The following is an 18,190-nucleotide window of genomic DNA, read 5'->3' as shown; positions in this document are numbered from 1 at the left end:
AGGTTACTAGTTACCCAGGAACTGCCAGTTATCTATAGAACTATCTCCTTACCTTGGCAAGAAATAATGTTAAATTTCAGAAGTATGTGTTTCATATTTATTTCTGGTTATCTCCAGATTCCCCTAGTTAACTAGTTACTTATGTATAGACTTTATACATCCTTACATAACTCCTTATATAAATAAGATATAAGAAGTTACAATACACACACTCACACACATATAGAGAGAGAGATTGTTTTCCCCATTATTCCACTAAGTGATAATACTTTGGAGTTGAGAAAATTGTTTTTTCACTTCCTGGATTTAACATCATTTCCTAAATATCAGTAATTATCTCTAGTAAACTAGTTACCTAAGCACCACTGATTATCTATAGTATTAATGCATTAAGAAATAAGGAATAAGAATTATGCCTGGGAAGCACATAATCAGTCAGCATTCTTACTTCACCTATTAATTCAAATTGTGTATAGTTGTATCTATTTAAATAGTTGCTGGTCCTACAAGATACGTTGAGTAGTAACTCATTATTCAATTATGAATTCAGACTTTAGAGTTCATAAGAATGCCTTTTATTCTTCTGCACTTCCACTATTTATTGTAATTTTTTTTCTAATCATAAATGAGTCAACACAGAGCTCCTCAAGGATCCCAGTGCCACCTCAGCAGCACATTTCTTACTTGAGTAGTGTCTTCTCTGCCTTCCAAGGGAACAGAGTTCAGAGGCAGGACTTTGATCTCACATAATAACTCATATCGCATACCTCCTTCCCCTAAATTTTCTCACCAATTCATCAATACTCTGCCAGGGCAGTTCCCATATTTCCATGTCATTTACTGTAGGCTGCTGTTGTCCAAACATAAAGGGGCCACTCTAGCAGGATATTAGGCCAGCCCCAGGCATGAAACCCCACGTCCTCTGTGCTCCCATGTCAATAAGTTCTCATATTGAATTATGTTCTGTCCCCTGTCATGCTGGCTCGACATTGTCAAAATCCATTCCCACCTATGTTATCCCAGTTCATGCAGGTGCATATTAGCCAGGTCCTGCAGTTCATCTGAATATAAGGTATTTCCCACGCAAACAGAAACTGTAGAGGTCTCCTGTGCTGTGATGTGCTGTGATCTCACCTATTCTTACTTTACACTTGTCATTAGACCAATAGCAATTAGCAGGATGGACATTGACTAAGACAAGCAACATCTTTTGAGGTAGTGTCCTCAGATGAGGTCTTTGTGGGGTCTCCAGGAACAAGGAGATTGCTTCCCAATTAGCAAGGGTTGGAGGTGCCTAATGCCAGGAAAAGAGTTCAGGGGATTCCAGGTATGCACACTCGTCCTGCTCATCACCTTTGCAGGTCTCAGGCTCTGCTCTTTCCTTGTCAGCGCCTCACGTGGATGCAGAGGCCCGCGAGTGCTGTGCGTGCCATCTCTGTGCGGTCCTGCCAACCCACAATTGGGACCAGGGCCTGATGTTCAGCAGTCTGTCTTAGGACTGGAGAAGGGGAGAGACCCTTAATCCAGTGGGTCAGGGTGGGTGGCGAGCTGGGCTTTCCCATCAGACAGACAGACAGACAGACACACACACACACACACACAGCCCTGTGATAGAGATCTGGGTTAGGGCACTCACAGAGTGGCCCTAGCAACTGCTTCTAGTGCAAGGGAACTCAGAGTCCACACAGCCATCAATCCACCCCCACGCCCCAAATGCCTTTCAATGACCCTGATTCCAAAAGGAGGTGAACACATGCTCGTGCGAGGCATGTCTGCCTCTCTTTGGTAAATGACATCCAAGAGAGACCGGGTCCCCTTCCTTCACCCCAAAGCAACAAACACGTATGATGTCACAAATATAGGAAGAGCCGGGAGTGTGGCTTCAAATACAGGCAGTTGTCCCATGACGCTGATAAGCCTTTCTCGTCAACGGGATGAAGCAGTGCGTCCTTGTCATGTCAGAAATCAGACTGTCACATGGGTCACAAGATTTCTGTGTCTTTCTATGGTACCTGAGGTTTATCTTCTGAGCAGAGCCTTAAGCCACACCTCACTTGCTCTCCTGACCTATAATGCTATGAATGAACGAATGAGTGAGATAGTGAAGAAAACACTGGAACCGAGAGGTAAACACGGCCCCACGAGAAAGCTGGAGTTGGCTGATGCACCGGACTCAGAGGGACACGGCGAGACAGAGGGGCTAGAGCGTATTCCCTCGTGTGAGGCCCATGCGGAGCATGGCGGTGGTCTATTCCCAGACACTTGCCAGCACCCTGAGATGTCACGGGGACGGCCGAGGTGGTGTGCCCCAGGGGTCGGGCTCTCGCTCAGGCAGAGTCCGGGCGGGTTCCGTCAGGCCCGAGGCGGATACAGCTGGGAAGGCCCTCTCCTAAAGCCAGAGCCCCGGGTTTCCCCACAGACAAAGTCAAGCATGAAAGTGAATATTTATTTAGAATGAGAAGAAAATTAACAACAGTCACAGCATAATTTCCCCAAACTACTATTTCTTTGGAAGTGTGTTCATATATTTTCTTAGCCACGCCACCTATGTAGTTGTACAATCTCAAGTGTGATGGAGCAGAAGTTCAAGGTGAGGGATGTGATGGTTTTGTTGTGAATCCAAACAGCTACTTGGCAAATTTTACTCAAACACATGGCCACGTGAACACGTGACGTGGGCGAACAGTTCACTGCCTCTCAGAACGAAAAACGCACTTGGGTTCGTGTTTATTTTCACATCGAGTTGGAAAAACAAACTAGATTTTCTAACATTTATCCTCAGAAACCCTCTCGTTGCAAGGTAGTCTAATCATTCATGGGCTTTACAACTTCTCTCTTCATGGCGTCTGCTGAATTCTAGTCCGACGAGGGCCACCTTCAGCCAAACGGGGGCTGCTTCTATAACCCATTTTCCAATCGGCAGCCCTGGGGCACCGACTGCTCTAGCAGCCTGGGATGCCTGGACAGTCTGCATTTATACCCTCGGGAGCCGTCGGAGCTGGCCGATGAGTAAGTCGGAAGATAAAGCTCGGTTGGTTTGAGGCAAATGAGTATGTTTTAGGGGCCAGGGGGATTCAGGACAAGGTGCTTGCTTTGCTACAGTTTAGACCGGAGTAGACGGGCCCCTGGGCAGTGGGGCTGGGCTCTCCGGAGGACAGCAGCCGGTCTGCGGGTACGATGACTCTAGCTGCCCTCCCCTTGGGGACAGACAGCAACAAGAGGAGGGTCCGGTCGCTGTCAGCTGTGAAAACAGCCTGAAGCCCGTTTTAGGAAATCGTCTAGCCATCGGAGAAGAACTACTGCCATAAACGGAATTTCAGGGAAACACAGGGTCAACGGTCTTGCACAGGGCTGACAAAATGCTTAACGCACGCTGAGATCTCATCCGCTGACACGTGGGCCACACGCAGGTAGGTGACCCAGGAACTTTGCGTTTCACTTTCAGCTTGCTTTTCAAAGAGGTATTGGAAGGTCGTGATAATATATAGGAAAACATGTCTGTCATCGGATTTAACCCTCAGGGCTAGTTTTCAAAAGATATAAATAGGCATTGCAGGGAAAATTCAGGCATCACCTTAAAAAGGAATCCCATAGTTGATATCCATGTGTCTCCCAAAGAATGGAAACTCCAAGTGATGTCTCTGTAAAAGTATACATCGGGTTTTAAAAACTATTGTGACTTCATAGCCGGCATCAGTGGCTTTTCGTGTAAAAAAAGAAAAAGAGTGTGTGTCCCGTGCGAGAATGTCAAGTAGGGTCACAAGAAATGGTATGAAAATCAACGGTATTTTCCTGTGGAACTATCTGGGCAGCCACACGTCCAAAAAAGGTCGAGGGAAATACAACTGTTTGCAATCCTTTTACAAAAAAGCTTGAGGAGGGTTTGGGAAGAAGGAACGACGGTGAACGTGCCACCCACAAACGCTAGAGATGGACCCAAAACGAGTTATGCACGTTCCCAAAGTCTCGAATTTCCAGAACATATTTACACGGCACAGAGAAGGGGTCACGCATTTCATACAGACGGGTTTTCCAATGAATCCTCGGAAGGAGGAGGCTCCCCGCTAACGCCTGCTGTGCATGGGAAGACACCTGAGAGCTTCCCTGGCGACTGCTGGTTTCCTTCTCGCTTTCTTTAGGATATTTTTGTCAAACAGCTCTTTCTCGCGGTAGTGCACGGGTGGGCCTCGCAGGTACTTCTCTTCCGCTCCCTTGTAGTCCAGCCCCTCAAGCGTGGCAATGGAACAGATGATGGCTTCTGGCAGAAGAACTTCCAGAACAAGGTCGATTTTCTCACGTCTTACCGGAGCCAGCATGGTGCCGTCTATGTGTTTGTAGACTTCTTGTAGGTGCTTTACCACGAGATCCAGCTGGTCCTCATCCTCCAGGTATGTTTCAACGCAGAACAGGCGCCTATTTGAGTTCAGAAACGACGTCAGCCAGCTGGACTGTTTCCTGCCTTTCAAGATGTCCAGAAGGTGGTGGTCGGCCCCCTTTCTCTTCACGATGAAGTCCACCAGCTTCTGGTTGGCTCGGTCCCCGGCGGCCTTCATCCGGTCGGGGAGGATTTTCTTGCAGGGCAGCTTCCCCCACAGGGACGCCTCCTCCTCCCAGTCTTCCAGGTCGGCGTAGTTCACCTTGGGAAAGTCGAAGTCCAGGTCGCCCTCTTGGACGGCTTTCCTCATCGGGTAACTGACGTCGGTGGCGTAGTACTCGAGGAAGGAGCCCGAGAAAGAGCCGCGGCCGAGGCCTTCCCGGTAGTGGGCGATGAGGGAGAAGCACCAGTTGACGCTGTGCTTGTACACCTTGCTGGCTCTCTGCAGCAGCCTGTCTTTCTCTTTGCACTCCAGGGGCTTCAGTCTCCGAAGGGGCACGCGGATGCCTCTCCTCTCGCGGCGCAGGTTGGCCTCAATCAAGAGCACCCTGGCCGTCTTGTCTGCCTTGCTGACACTCTTTACCACGGCCGGCCAGAATGGATGATCCTGAAATTTAAACCACACCATCATCCCCCTTTCAATGGGGCATGGCTCCTTCCGAAGAGCGGAGTCGGCGCGTTGCCTCGCTCCTTTACCACCAGCTGCTCCTTTGCTGCCAGCTGCTCCTTTACCGCCAGCTACTCGTTTACAGCCAGCTTCTCCTTTACCACCAGCTGCTCCTTTACCACCAGCTGCTCCTTTACCACCAGCTGCTCCCTTACTGCCAGCCGCTTGTTTACTGCCAGTGCGGATGGGATTCTTGGCCTTTGAGTCAGCGAGAGGCTGAGGTTCTTTCAGTACCTTCTCAAAGGGTGGGACTGGAAGCTTCCTCTTTCTACCTGCAAGATGGAGTGAGGACCGCTGCTTCGCGGGAGGGGACCAGCAGGCCGCTGCCATGCCTTCCAAGCCTGGCTTCCAGGCACCCTCTGCAGGGAGCTCAACATTCCCTGCCGAGGTGGGGCATTCGGAGGCAGCGGCCGGGGTCTGCGGGCAGGTGTCTTGTGCCTCTTCGTTCAGACCTGTGGGCACAGCGGACATGAGCCCCAGTGGCCGAGATGGAGCCGCCTGTTGGTCCTCAGCATGCACAGCCTCCTCCGTGACAGTGGGACCCAAGGACGTGACTGTGGAGCTGTCTGCCTTTTCCTTGTCCTCTTTCTCACCGCCATCCTCCAAAAGCATCAGGGAATCTTGGCATACACTGGAGCTTGACGATGCCTCTGAGTGCACTTCACCTGGGGTGGGGGCAGTGGCTGTGTGCCCCTCTGACTTAGCACCGTACGGGGCATCCTCGCCCTCTGAACGCAACAGCAGTGATCCCGGCTCTTTACTCTTGCCTAGACGGCTCCGTAAGTCCCCTTTGCGTTTCCGATACCTTTTACAACGTAAGTCCCCTTTGCATTTCAGATACCCTTTACGAAGTAAGTCCCCTTTGAGTTTCCAATACCTTTTACGAGGTGGTGGCCTGGCTCGCTTTTCCGGCACCTTGTGGGACAGCATCGTGGTCTCCTCCTCATCTGGTTTTCTTCCTGGACCCGAATTTATTCTCTCATTCAGAACCTCCAGGGCCACTTTAAGGGCTCTTCTGTAGTGCACTCCCTGTCCTGCTGGGGCTCTGACCCTCGCCCGCGGCGCCGCTGGTGAGGTGATGGCTTCCATCGCAGACTCAGTTAGGGCCTTTATGTCTGTGCTTTTTGCTTTAATTATTTCATCTATCGAGAGGATTTCAACTTCCACAGAAAGGGCCCTCTTCCTCTTATTTTTCAGTGAAGTCCCAGATCTGGACAAAACCTTTGCTGGCCACAAGTGGCCTCTCCACTTGCACAGGACATACTCAGAGTCCATTGTGATTTGAGTCGCGTGTGAAGAGGCCTCTAAGAGAGGCTGAGGTGCGTGGCCGTCATACTCACTGCTACTGCAGCTCTTCCCCAAAGCACGGTGCTTTCCGACGCCTCCTTTGCCTTCACACCGCAAGGGCTTTCCCTCCACCTGGATCTCCCCGAGACGCTTGAACTCGCGCCGCGGACGGAGGACACCGGCGTGCACTGGAACGTGGAAAAGGAACAGAAGAAACGTGTCAGAAAGAATTCCTTTGGTCAAAGCAGAAGCACCCTGCTCAATGGCATTGATAAGAGGTCCAATGAGGAAACATGAAAAGTGTGTCTTACAGGGGTTGATAAGTGGGAGTGTTTGGGGAAAAAACGCAGAGGGTGCCCCAGGACTTTTAGAGCACTGCAAACCCGGCGTCTTGCCCTGAGTGTACCGAGTGAACACCGAGGAGCATCTGTGTGAGGGACGTGTGTGTGTCCTGTCAGGGACCCCGTTTTTCTTACAGGACACTCAGTGACTTTTGGGTTCCTTGGGCTTCAGCCTATGGAAATGCTTCCTTTTTTCCTTTTCTAGGGTGCCCATGCTGCTCTGTGCCCCCCAGGAAGCCTGAGACGATCTCCTATGCACGGACGCTGGCTGTCAGCATGGCGTCACGTGCAAGGGCATGAACTTAGAAGCTAGAGGTCCACAAGGGTCATGCTGACGATGACTGGCTGTCATGGCCAACAAGTATGGCCACAGCATCGGTCATTCGCTGCGACCTGCACCTCTCTATTGTGGTTTAAAACATTTGTCTCCTAACACCAAATCTGTGATTCTTATCTTGAAAACAAGCGTCAGTAGAACAAGGTGCAAAAGAACATTGCACCCCAAAAGGTCAACACAACATGGCTGCAAATGAACGTTTAGGAAATGGGAAAGTCTTACCCAACATCAGGCAGGTAGCTTGGTTCTCACACTCCAACTGCTCCTGTGCACACCCTCAAGTGGTGCCAAACGAAGATACCCAGGGCCTGTGCACCGCTAACGTCAACCTGGAAAATCCAAAATGGATAAGAAATTAAGCCAAGTCAGTGGGGATGGATTTATCAAGTTCCCCTTGCCGACTCCCTCGTGCATGCCTTTTGGAAACAGAACTGAGATCTCAATCTCATCCATAAAGTAGATGTCGTATATATTTTCTTCCTTCTTTTGCATTCGAAAATACTTTCACGTTATGCTACTTTGTGGATGCTAGTCTCCTTCTATTTCAGAACAGCGGGAACTATGTGCTTTCGTGATAGCATCGGCCTCGGACGTATAGGTTCAATATTGGCAGGCTTTGTGTGTGTGCACGCACGCGTGCAAAGGTGTGTGTGAAAGAACAATGGAGTTTTTAATGTCACTGTGTTTTTCCAATTCTCAAAGAACATTACAGGGGCTTGCAGGGAATATGAAATGCATAGAAAGATATATAAAAAGGACAGCATGTTCCAGATGCTCACTCCTCACAGGATGACGCGTGTCCTTCCAACACGCTACCTATGCATGCGTGCACGCACACACGCACCAGTTATGTTCAACTAGAGTTCCTACCATAAGAGCACATTTGGACACATTGTCTCGTGAATGCCCATTTTCCTAAGTCGTTTTCTGTGGCTCTCTTTACAACGAGACTGCCCTGATATTTCCAAACTTTATGTAATGAGATGTCCAACATTATAGAAGCATTTCCACAGAAGGTGCTACCGTTCTCTCAGTTCTTCTCTTCCCACCGTCTCCCCTCAAATACTCTGTTACCTTGCTGTAGTTTTCTCTATATCTTGTACAATATATATTATAGCTCATTTGCATATTTTAGCCATGACTAGCTGTTCTTTGGAGCTTCTGTTCAGCTGTTCAGCCCTCCCTTTCCCTCTACTTACTAACCTCCAGGGGGGCGAACCAGGTGTGTCTTTCAGAACCCATGGATGGCCCTCCATTCTGCATAAGGACAAAGAGTTGCCTGGTTCACAAGGTAAGTCATTGCATCGTAGCTCATCATAGCAACAACAAAACTGCACAAACCCGGGTGATATCCGTGGGGAGAGGCTAACAAACCTATCGACCGAGCCAAAGATCCTACGTTATGTACCCAACAGAAGGCTGATGCAGACCTGAATGTACTGACAGGGGGAAAATTCAGTGGAAAAGTCTGGTTAGCGACCGATTAAGTACAGATCATAGAGTTTAGGTCAAATACACGATCACCTGGACAACAACGCTATCTATCTTGTCATAGGGTAAGGAAGACATTTCAAGGGAAGAGAAAAGTCTGGAAAGATAAACAGAGATCTCATGCCCTGGTTACACAGCAAAAAGGAGATGAAGGAGGCTTATGCGGGTAGATGGTATTTTTCAAGTCATGTTTAAAATGCTACACGGAGGACACATGTATCTGTATGTTCACGTGCCCCAACGTATTACGGCAAAGACGCTAAGGAGATATGGAATGAAACATCGGACAGAAGGAAAGCAAAGGAAGCGAGTTTGGCGAAACCGTGCTATCTGAAATAGAATTCAGGGGGAATAGATTTGAAATGTTCTTGGAGGGATATTTGTAATTGAGCAAAGGCTATATTCGTTGTTAAAGTTTGTATACGCAGGCACATAAGACATAGTCACTGGGAGTGCGAAGAGAGAGAGAGGAAGCCACAGTGGGGAAGTTTGCACAAGAAGGGAAAGCATCGAGCGGCACATGCACACGTGCCGACCCCCAAGTGTAATGCACTCTCTCACGCGCGCCCGCACACACCCACACAACAACAAACCGGGCCGAGGTTAATCCTGTAAAACTACCAGAAACCAAAGTGAAAGGGGCACCTTCAAGGGAAAGAGAGAAACAAACGACATTATTAAGCAGGGCCCTCTGTTGTTGTTGTTGTTGTTGTTGTTGTTGTTGTTTTTTAATAAAGGAGAAGTTGGTAAAATGATGTGGAGACCAAAAAAATGGTAAAAGAGAACGACGTGCTACCGAAGACAGCGCCACGGTGCGAAGCCGCAGGCCCTCCCAGGTGCGGGGAAAGCAAGGGACCGCGTGGGGCCTGCGCACCCACGCGCGGGGAGCAGGCCCTCAGAGCCTGGGCCTGGACTTCGGTGGAAGGCGGGCTGCCCTCTCCTCTCTAGAAAGAGGTTTCTAGAGAAGGTCAGGGAAGGGACCCGTGGAACCTGAGACCCCTGGCGACGGCGCCTGCCGGGGAGATGAGCAGCTCCTGCCGCAGTGGCAGGATCCCAGAGGCAGCCTCCCTTGGCCCCAGGTCTCCGGAGAGAGCGCACCAGAAATGACCCCGCCGGCGCTGGTCTTTCCACAGGGACACGACCAAGGGCGTGCTTGGAGTTTGAGGACAATCTACATTATGAACCGTCTCTCCCTACGGCAAAGACACGTCCCTACTGTGTGAAGGAACTCTGTCGGGGTGACACTGAGAGGAATGGCTGCAGAGCGGAAGGCACAGCCAGCCCCCCTCCCTCTTGACCGCCTGCCCCCTGTGAAGACCCCAGCCGGCCGATCCACACAAGGAGCCAGGTGGGGAAGGGACAGTGGGGCGGGCAGGTCCCAGTCCCACAACCACGGAGCAGCACCGAGGACTAGAGTCAAGAGACGTAGATACCCTGGACATGGCACCTGCTTCTGCCGAGACGCAACAGCATGTCCCGTAGAGGCTGGGCTGCTCTTCACAAGCACAGTAGACACAGACAGAGCCATGTCAGCAGCGTCCACTTCCAAACACGCAGCCACACGTCCCAGAACCTTGGTGAAGGGCCTTGCATTTTCTGCTCATTTAATAAAGAGGGGGCCCTTGCTGGGTTTAGCTTCATTTACCCAGCTCTCATTAGTGGCTCCATAACAGGACTTTCTCTTCCAGAGAAGATGCTTCTTAGCTCATGTGTCAGCTGCCCGGATGAGCACATCATCCCCTACCCCCGACCCCACCTTGCTCGAGGTTACATCGGCCCTTCCAGTTCTACCCGTCTTGTCTTTTGTCTACTGACCACGAGTTTCTCTCTCCCAATGGACACATAATAACGGTTTACGATGAGGAGGGGTAAATGAGTAAATTCACATCATTAAGGGAACGTGTGACAGCCGTTTCAGTTCAGGAATACTTGAGGATTGGTGCTTTACAGAGCTTAGATGACAGTCCTCTCACCAAACAGGTGTCACCTCGGGACAATGAGCTGGGGCTGGCAGACGACATGCCACTCAACCTCCTCAGCCTCCCTTTCATCAGCAGCTGCCAGCCTCGCTAATAAACACGAGGGATTAGAGCCCTGAATGGCCAACTAAAAGCCACACACACACACACACACACAATCACACTCACACACTCACACTCACACACACACGGATTGATCGCGGACACCTACTAGTCCTGATGTTTCTACAGTTACTCCATCCCTCTGGTCTGAAAATATCCTTGTGAAATGTGTCTGCCGCCAGGAAAGAATGGCTTACTCCGGTTGGCATGGAGACCAGAATGTCATCAAAAACGTTCTCCTTGACGTTAGCTTCCTATGGAAACCAGGAAGTACAAATGCATCCTCGGAGGCACAGTGTTGATCTAGATCTCAGTCAGTTACACCCCGCCCCATCCAAGGCGTGAATGAACGAGTGACGTACCAGGGACCTTGCTCGAAATCCTCTACGGAATAGGAGTTGGGGGCAGGGGGACTGTCACAAAATGGGCTATGGGGGAAGGCGAGTGAAAGGATGACAGGAGCTGTTCCCCCTCGAGACACACAGGCTCGGGATGCAGGTCCCGTGAAGCACCACTCTCCACGCTGCCTGAACACACAGGGCCAGGGACATTTGTGCAGGGGGGATCAGGGATCCTTGCTCACTTCAAAATGACCTTCACAGGACAAAGCCTGTGAGGATAAGGCACCCGCAGGCCAGAGGAAGGCAAAGCCAAACCTCAGGCTGTGGCAGGAACAAAGGACCCTGGGTCTACACTTGGCTTGGCAGCACACAAAGGTGCCTGTGAAGAATAATGACCCCGCAAAGTGCCCGTGACCTGGGACGACAGGGAGGTAGGGATGACCTGTCACATGTGGGATCCAGGCTCGGCATGTACTGCTCAAACCACAGGCCAATGCTAAATATGCTCAGAGGCAGGTCTCTTACCACTGGGGACACAGCACACACGTCCTGTCTCACAGCCAGCCGCTCCTAGCAGAGAGACGGAGCTGCCCTCAAGAGGGGGGGGTGGCGAGGGGGGAGAGGTGCGGTTCTGATGTCCAAGTTTTCCCCATTTCCATGGTGAAAATACTCCCCTCACGGCCGATTTCAGGCCCCCAACGTCTGGTCCCTGAGTGCTGAGTTGGCAAGTGGTGCCCAGAATCAGCTCTCTCGAGATGAAGCCCGAGACAGCCCAGCACAGCACGGGACTCAGGGACTCCAGTCTAGAGCAAGCACAGCCATGCCAGTCCACGCGCCACAAGGGAAGGGCCAAGCCGGACTCCATTTGTACCTGCGGACAAGCTGAATGAGGAGTTCCACCAGGTTCTTAGTGTGGAGGAACCACGGATACCTCTCCAGACCTGCCATCCGGCCTATCTACTTCCCCAGGCAGGGCAAACAGTGGCCTGCATTCACCGAGATCTTTTCAAATCAGAGAGAGAGACTCTCTGAAAGAGAGATGTCGGTTTGACTCTGAGCTCTGCCACTCACCAGCCTTGTGACTTTCACAATGTGCGCTAGCGTCTCTGTTCCCTAGCTTCCACTTTGGTCGAATAAACTGTTAATGTCTCTACCCTCAAAGGGTTGATTAAAGATCACCAAAGAAAACTGGTTTGAGCAGCTCCTAAATGGTCAGTTCAGGAACCCCGTTGGGGGATCAGTGAGGTCTTCCTTTCCCAACTTGGTATCTGTGAGTCCAGAGGGCCTCACACACTTCATCAGCGCATGCAACACATTGCAAGCAAGAGGTTGAATGAGGAAGCAGGTGGGAAAATACAGCTCCTTCCGCTTCTGGCACATATTAAAAAGACGTGCCAAAATGTCACACAACGTCATGCTTTTCAATATTTGTTTTGTTTTCAAAAGATAGATTTATTTTTCACATACTATGTTTATATGTAAGCATAAATGGGCTAAATATTGTTTTTAAGTGAAAACGTTTAAAAATTGGTTGCTTAGTTTTTTTTTTTTTTTCAAAACACTGGATGATTCCATTATATTGGTCTAACAATTCTTATGTGTCTCTTAAACACTGTTTATTGAAGTGAAATTCACATAATATGAAACGAACCATTTAAAGCACAGCACTCAGCAGCATTAAGGAAATTCAGAATATTGTGCAATCATCCCCTCTGTCTACTCACCCAACATTTGCACCTGTCCCAGAGGAAGCCCTGTGCCCACCAACCAGTCACTCCTGAGTCCTGCCTTCCCACAGTCCCCAGCAACCACCGATCTGGATACTTGGGGTGTTCCCATCTTTTGCTGTTGTGAGTAGGCATGCCAAGAACATTCGTGCACATGTATTTTTTGAGTACCTGTTTGTAATTTACTGAGGAACACAATGAGGAGTGGAATAACTTTGTCATGTGTTAACTATATACTTAACTTTTTGAGGACCCACCAATCTGCTTTCCACACTGGCTGTACTCCTTTAAATTCCCACCAGCAATGTACAAGGCTTCCAATTTCCCTACATTCTCGACAACAATTATTATTTTTCTGTTTACTTTTAGAAATTATAGACATGCTAGTTGAGGGTAACTACTATTCCTGATATTGATTTGCATTTCCCTAATGACTAGTGATTGTGAGTGTATGAGCATGTGATCGTCGGCCATTCATGTATCATCTTCGGAGCAATGTGGAGTCAGATCCTTTACCCACTCTCATTGGTTGTTTTATTGTGCTTTGCTTTGGAATTGTCAGAGTTCTTTTTATCTTCTGCATACTAGACCCTCACCAGATATGTATATCACTTGCCTTCATGTCCTCCCATTCTCTAGGGTACCCTTTCTTTCTCCTGATAGTGTCGCTTGACGCACAACCTGTTTTAACGTAGTCAAATCGATGAAGTCAGAAAGCAAGGTGGTGGCTGTCAGGGGATGGGGAGGAGGGAATGGAGAGTCAGTGTTTCATAGGTACAGAGTTTCCGTTAGCCAAGGTGAAAAAGTTCTGCAGAAGGTTGGTGGTGATGGTGGCACAAGAATTGGAATATACTTAGTGCCAATTAAATACACCCCTAAAAATGGTAACTTGTATTCTATGTATATCTTATTACAACAAAAAAGCACCAGAAAACACAAGCATAAATATTGTTATTCAGCATATATAAAGCACTTCAAAAATCTGTAGGAAAGTCATCCAAAACAATTGAAAATCCTCAAGACACTCACAAAGATATTTCAACGCAAAGGAAAAGCAAATGGCCATTATGAAAGAACTCTGTCTTATTAGTAATTGGAGAAATGCAAAGGAAGACCCCACGTGAATGTTAATTTACACCCACTAAAATGGCAGCGTTAAGAAATCTACTAAAGCAAGTGTTGGTCAGTGTACCTAAGAACGGGAACTGAGTCTGCTCTTGGGGCTGTAACTTGGAAACAATAGGGACATAGAGAATGTTCCCCTGGCCCATGATGGAGCAACTGCACTCCATCATACTGTGTAAAGCCTTGGGAACCTATGCCAGACATTAGAGTACTCACAGCATCATTGCTTAGAAACGGTCTAAACTTCAAACAATCGAGACATCCATGGACGAAAACTGGATGCCTATTTTGTGGACTGGGCCCACAATGGCACACCATCCAGTAGGGAAAGTGAAAGCTCTATGTCTACAGGTAGCGACATTTGCTCTCAACGAGAGCGGCCCCTGCTCTGCAAGAGCCCTGCCCAGAGTTCAGCGGGCCAGGAACCGCCGCATGCCAGCTGGAGGAGCCCCGGGGTGGTCCACGCCAAGGCAGGGGAAGGAAAGCAGGCTCTGTGAGGGACACACTGTGGAGCCGGCCAGCAAGTGGCAGAATCCTACCTAGAACAGGAGACCGTCTCCAGCGAGGTCCGGACCCGTGGGACACCAAGCCACGGCGGGTAACGGTACAGGCGCGTGTGCAGAACGCACACGGCCACGGGAGGGGGTGACTGAGCCACCATCTCCAGGGTGATGGCTGCTCCTCGCGCAGGGCCAGGGCCGGCTGGAAGGAGCCCAGAGGCGAGGCACTGGGGAGCGGCCCCTTGTCGTCGCTGCCCAGGACCAGGACCTGGGGAGCCCATGCTCAGGGCCCAGCTACTCTAAGCGTCCTGCAGGTGAATTGCTTCCCTGAGGGGGCGTCGCTCCTCGTGGCTCCGCCTCCTGAACACGTGCCATGCCGGCCAATCAGCGAAGCCGGCTGCTATCGCGTGGACACAGGCCAGCAGAGGAGCTTCCGTCCTCGCGGTGCCTGGGTCGCCAGTCTCTTCTGAGGGGGTGCTGTCGGGATCGGTCAGGTGAGGTGCGACTGGGTGGGGAGGTGGGGGAGGCCTGGGCCCCTGGACCTTGGGGACGTGGCTGTGGAGCCCGGCAGGCCCGGGGTTGATCTCTGACAAAATGCCCCCTGTGTCACCTGGGACCCGGATCAGGGCAAGGCCCCTGAGGGCGGTCCGGGGGGTGGGCCTGAGGGTCCCCAGGTCCTCTGAGGCTCACTGCGGGGCTCTGCGTGTGTGTGGGTGGGGCAAAGGACGTGGCAGGGGCGGCAGGACCCAACCTGGACGTGTCCCTCTTGCCCGGCTACCATAATAACGGGACACTCGGATCACGTGGGATCCCCCTGGCGTCTGCAGTGGCAAGTGGGCAGGGCTCTCACCTGAGTGTCCTGAACAGGTGCAGATGGGTTCATTACCCATTCAGAGGGCTGGAAGGATAAGGAGTCACTCCACCACGGTCTGTGCCCCCAGACGGACAGGCAGACAGGGCATCCCTGGGGCCCTGAGGGCCAGGGCCCCAGTTTGTCCCAAGGGCGTGGTGAGGGGCAGGCAGAGGGCACTGAAGTTGGGGTGTGCGGGGCAGGGGTGCGCTCTGTGGCCACAGCCCGGGATGGGTACTGAAGGGATGGGCCGAGGTGGGACTGGACGGGACTGGGCGCTGGCACCATCTTCCTCGTCCCCTCCTGCTGTGACAAGAGGCAGGAGGGTGAGCCAGCCCCACCCTTGTTGCACCTGGAGAGCCTCGCCCTCACCCGTGGGCTCTCACTGAACCGGTCCCCATTTCTGTAGTGTGTCTTTGCGCTCACAAGGGTCAGGAGTCATCTCTAGCGTCTGAAGACAGCCAGCCATGGCACCCCCGGGAAGGAAGCGCGTCAGGAGGAGGGCTGCCGAGGCCCCGGTGGAGGCTCAGCTTATGGCAGCCTATGACGTTCAGCATGGAGGTAAAAGCGCACAGAGGGGCGGCGGGCTGGGCGAGGGGCTCCCCGAAGCCTGTGCCCGTCCAAGGGCACGGTCTGTCTCGTCTCTTGGCAGACCGAGCACGTGGGCGGCCCAGGGCCCCGTCATTGCTATGGATTCCACCATGCAAATGCACCAGAGCCCCAGGTTTTTTCGAAAGCGGGTTCATGCTCCCACCCCCTAGCAGAGTTACAGAAGCTTTTAGCCCAGCTCTTCTGGACGGGTGCAGCCCTTGCTTCCAACGTGTCTGATAGGCAGTACACGGTTTGCCGTGACTGTAACGCCCAAAGGCTTGCAGAAGTGCCTCGGTGAAATGGTCTCAGACCCTGGCCTCATTTCACGCGACCTACACCTAAACCGTTCCACCTGTAGGTCTGCTTTGCCGGCTCTTGGCGGCCAAGAGGCCAGGAATTCCACCAATAGGACATGCCTCCCGCATCCTTCCTTTAAACATCTTTGTCCTTTTTGCTTTCAATGCAGAAAACTATCTAGGAATGGGTGACAGTGGAGAAAACAGCTCCTGTTCACGCACTCCTGAGCAAGATACGGGGTAATGTGTTCAGAGTCATTTTTGCCTGGTAGTAAAGTAATTAAGGAAAATCAGCTTCCACTCATGTGGCAGGCGTTGTATGTAAAGCACTTGGCAGAAGGCATTTCTTCTAATGCACACATGGTATTTCACTGACCAACAATGTAAATGTGAATGTAATGTCTTCGCAGGAATGAGGTCCAGAATATGCTGGAGAGATTTGAAGGTATGTTTTAGGAGATATTTGTAGGTGAAGACACTTTTCATAAACCATATAACGTTTACAGCAGGAACTGTCAGTCAGTGCGTGGCACTCCTGTCGTTTACTGCCTTGTTCTCAGGTACAGGATGTTACCTAAGTCTTGAGGGTGATTCAGCTCCATAGATTACTTGCCCCTTCGAATTGTTGATGTGAAGAGAATGGCACTGACAATGGTACCATCACTGGTGAGAGGTGATGCTTTTATTTGATGCACTGTGGAACATTAGAAGAAACTGATGAAATAATCTCTTCCACACTGTGCCACGTAGCGAGTCATAGATCCAGTTTTAACGTCAATGTTTCATTTTCCCGTGTCGGTTATTTCCCATAACTTCCCAATTACTTCTCCATGGGTGGCAGGAGTGCCGGTCGAGACCCCTAAAATACCTGCCTATCGTTATATTCACCTTAATAACCCTGGTAATGGAGAACGAAACACAACGTGGCTAGCAATGGAGTGATGTATGATCAGAGTCAATGGCAAGTTTTAAAGGAACATGTCCGATATCAATTACCTTAACTGTGTTAAAGGACATAGTCTTAAGTGTGAGAGTCAATTTTTGACTCCTCTGTGTGGATAATTCATACGAACAGGTGAGTTTTGATACCGTTGCTCAATTTGTTTGGGACAGTGTGCTTGATTTGTGAGCTGTCTTATAATTTGATCAATATACATGATAAACTATATTTCCAAATTATTTGTAGAATGCTGCAGTTCATTCATGATTACTGGAAAATAAGTACTGATGGTAGATCTGTTACAGAGAGTCAGTCGTAGGCTTGGCAAAGCATTATTTGAAGTAGTAAAAGTATTTATAAGTTTAGCAAATTTGAATTTTCCACAATGCAACCTTTTGATGACAATGATACGCAAACCCTCCACAAAATGATGTGGAAACTGTTCTTGAATAAATTTTCTCATTTCCTTGTCTTTTAGTCTAATTTATTTGAAAGGTTCACTGGCTAAATTAAATTTTTTATTCATTTTTCATGAAATTTTCTGTATCTTTTTGAAGGCCTGTTAATTGGAAAAATTTTCTGTGTCTCATGTAACAAATTCTAACAATCATTCATCTAACTCTGTCCTTTCAGTTGGTGAATATTTCATAAAATGTTATGAACCAGCCTTTATAGCCGTTATCTCATGACAAAATAAAGGGGTCAGTGTCACCCTTTTCTCACATTTTGGAAAACAGAAACTTTCAATCTTTAGCTGTATTTTCATCTTAAATTAAAAAGCGATGTCCCGTTAAGGCACACTGAATTAAAGGAGTAGCTGGAAGCTTTCACAAAAATATAAATAAATAAATAAATAAAGCGAAAAGGAAGCAAAGTATCTTGCTTTTTGAAATGATGCCTATTTGTTAGTGCTAAGTGTCTTTCCAAATACTGCGGAACCACCGTTGCCGGAATTGACTTGAACATATAGGACGGGAATAGTTTCCAAGAGTATATTTCAATGGGTATCTATTTGCAATGCAGGGGACATGAAAAAGGTTCTTTATGAAAAGAGAAAACATTTCAAAATGAACACCGATGCTTCTGTCAACACCATGCAGCAGACAATTGAGCATGCTTGGAAAACCCATCAAGAGCAAACGTAAGGTGGTTGGAAATTTCGAGCAAAACCATTTGTCTCATTTCTTAGTATACTCATGAGTAGAAACTACGGAAGAAACATACTATGTGCTGTATTTGGA

The 18,190-nt window shown here is 49.6% G+C and overlaps 1 protein-coding gene across 1 annotated transcript in view; it reads left to right on the top strand.

The window, feature by feature from the left end:
* The first annotated feature begins 15,589 nt into the window (after positions 1–15,589).
* The window catches only part of LOC138378827 (gamma-aminobutyric acid receptor subunit theta-like), a 36,215-nt gene continuing 33,614 nt past the window's right edge, over positions 15,590–18,190 (top strand). The window contains 1 exon segment of the mRNA XM_069464164.1: positions 15,590–15,683. Within this exon segment, the coding sequence (XP_069320265.1) occupies positions 15,590–15,683 (94 nt within the window).

The sequence above is a fragment of the Eulemur rufifrons genome, chromosome 30 (assembly GCF_041146395.1).
Source record: "Eulemur rufifrons isolate Redbay chromosome 30, OSU_ERuf_1, whole genome shotgun sequence".
Lineage (NCBI taxonomy): Eukaryota > Metazoa > Chordata > Mammalia > Primates > Lemuridae > Eulemur > Eulemur rufifrons.
The sequence above is the reverse complement of the archived record's forward strand: the minus strand, read 5'-3'. Positions and strand labels throughout refer to the sequence as shown.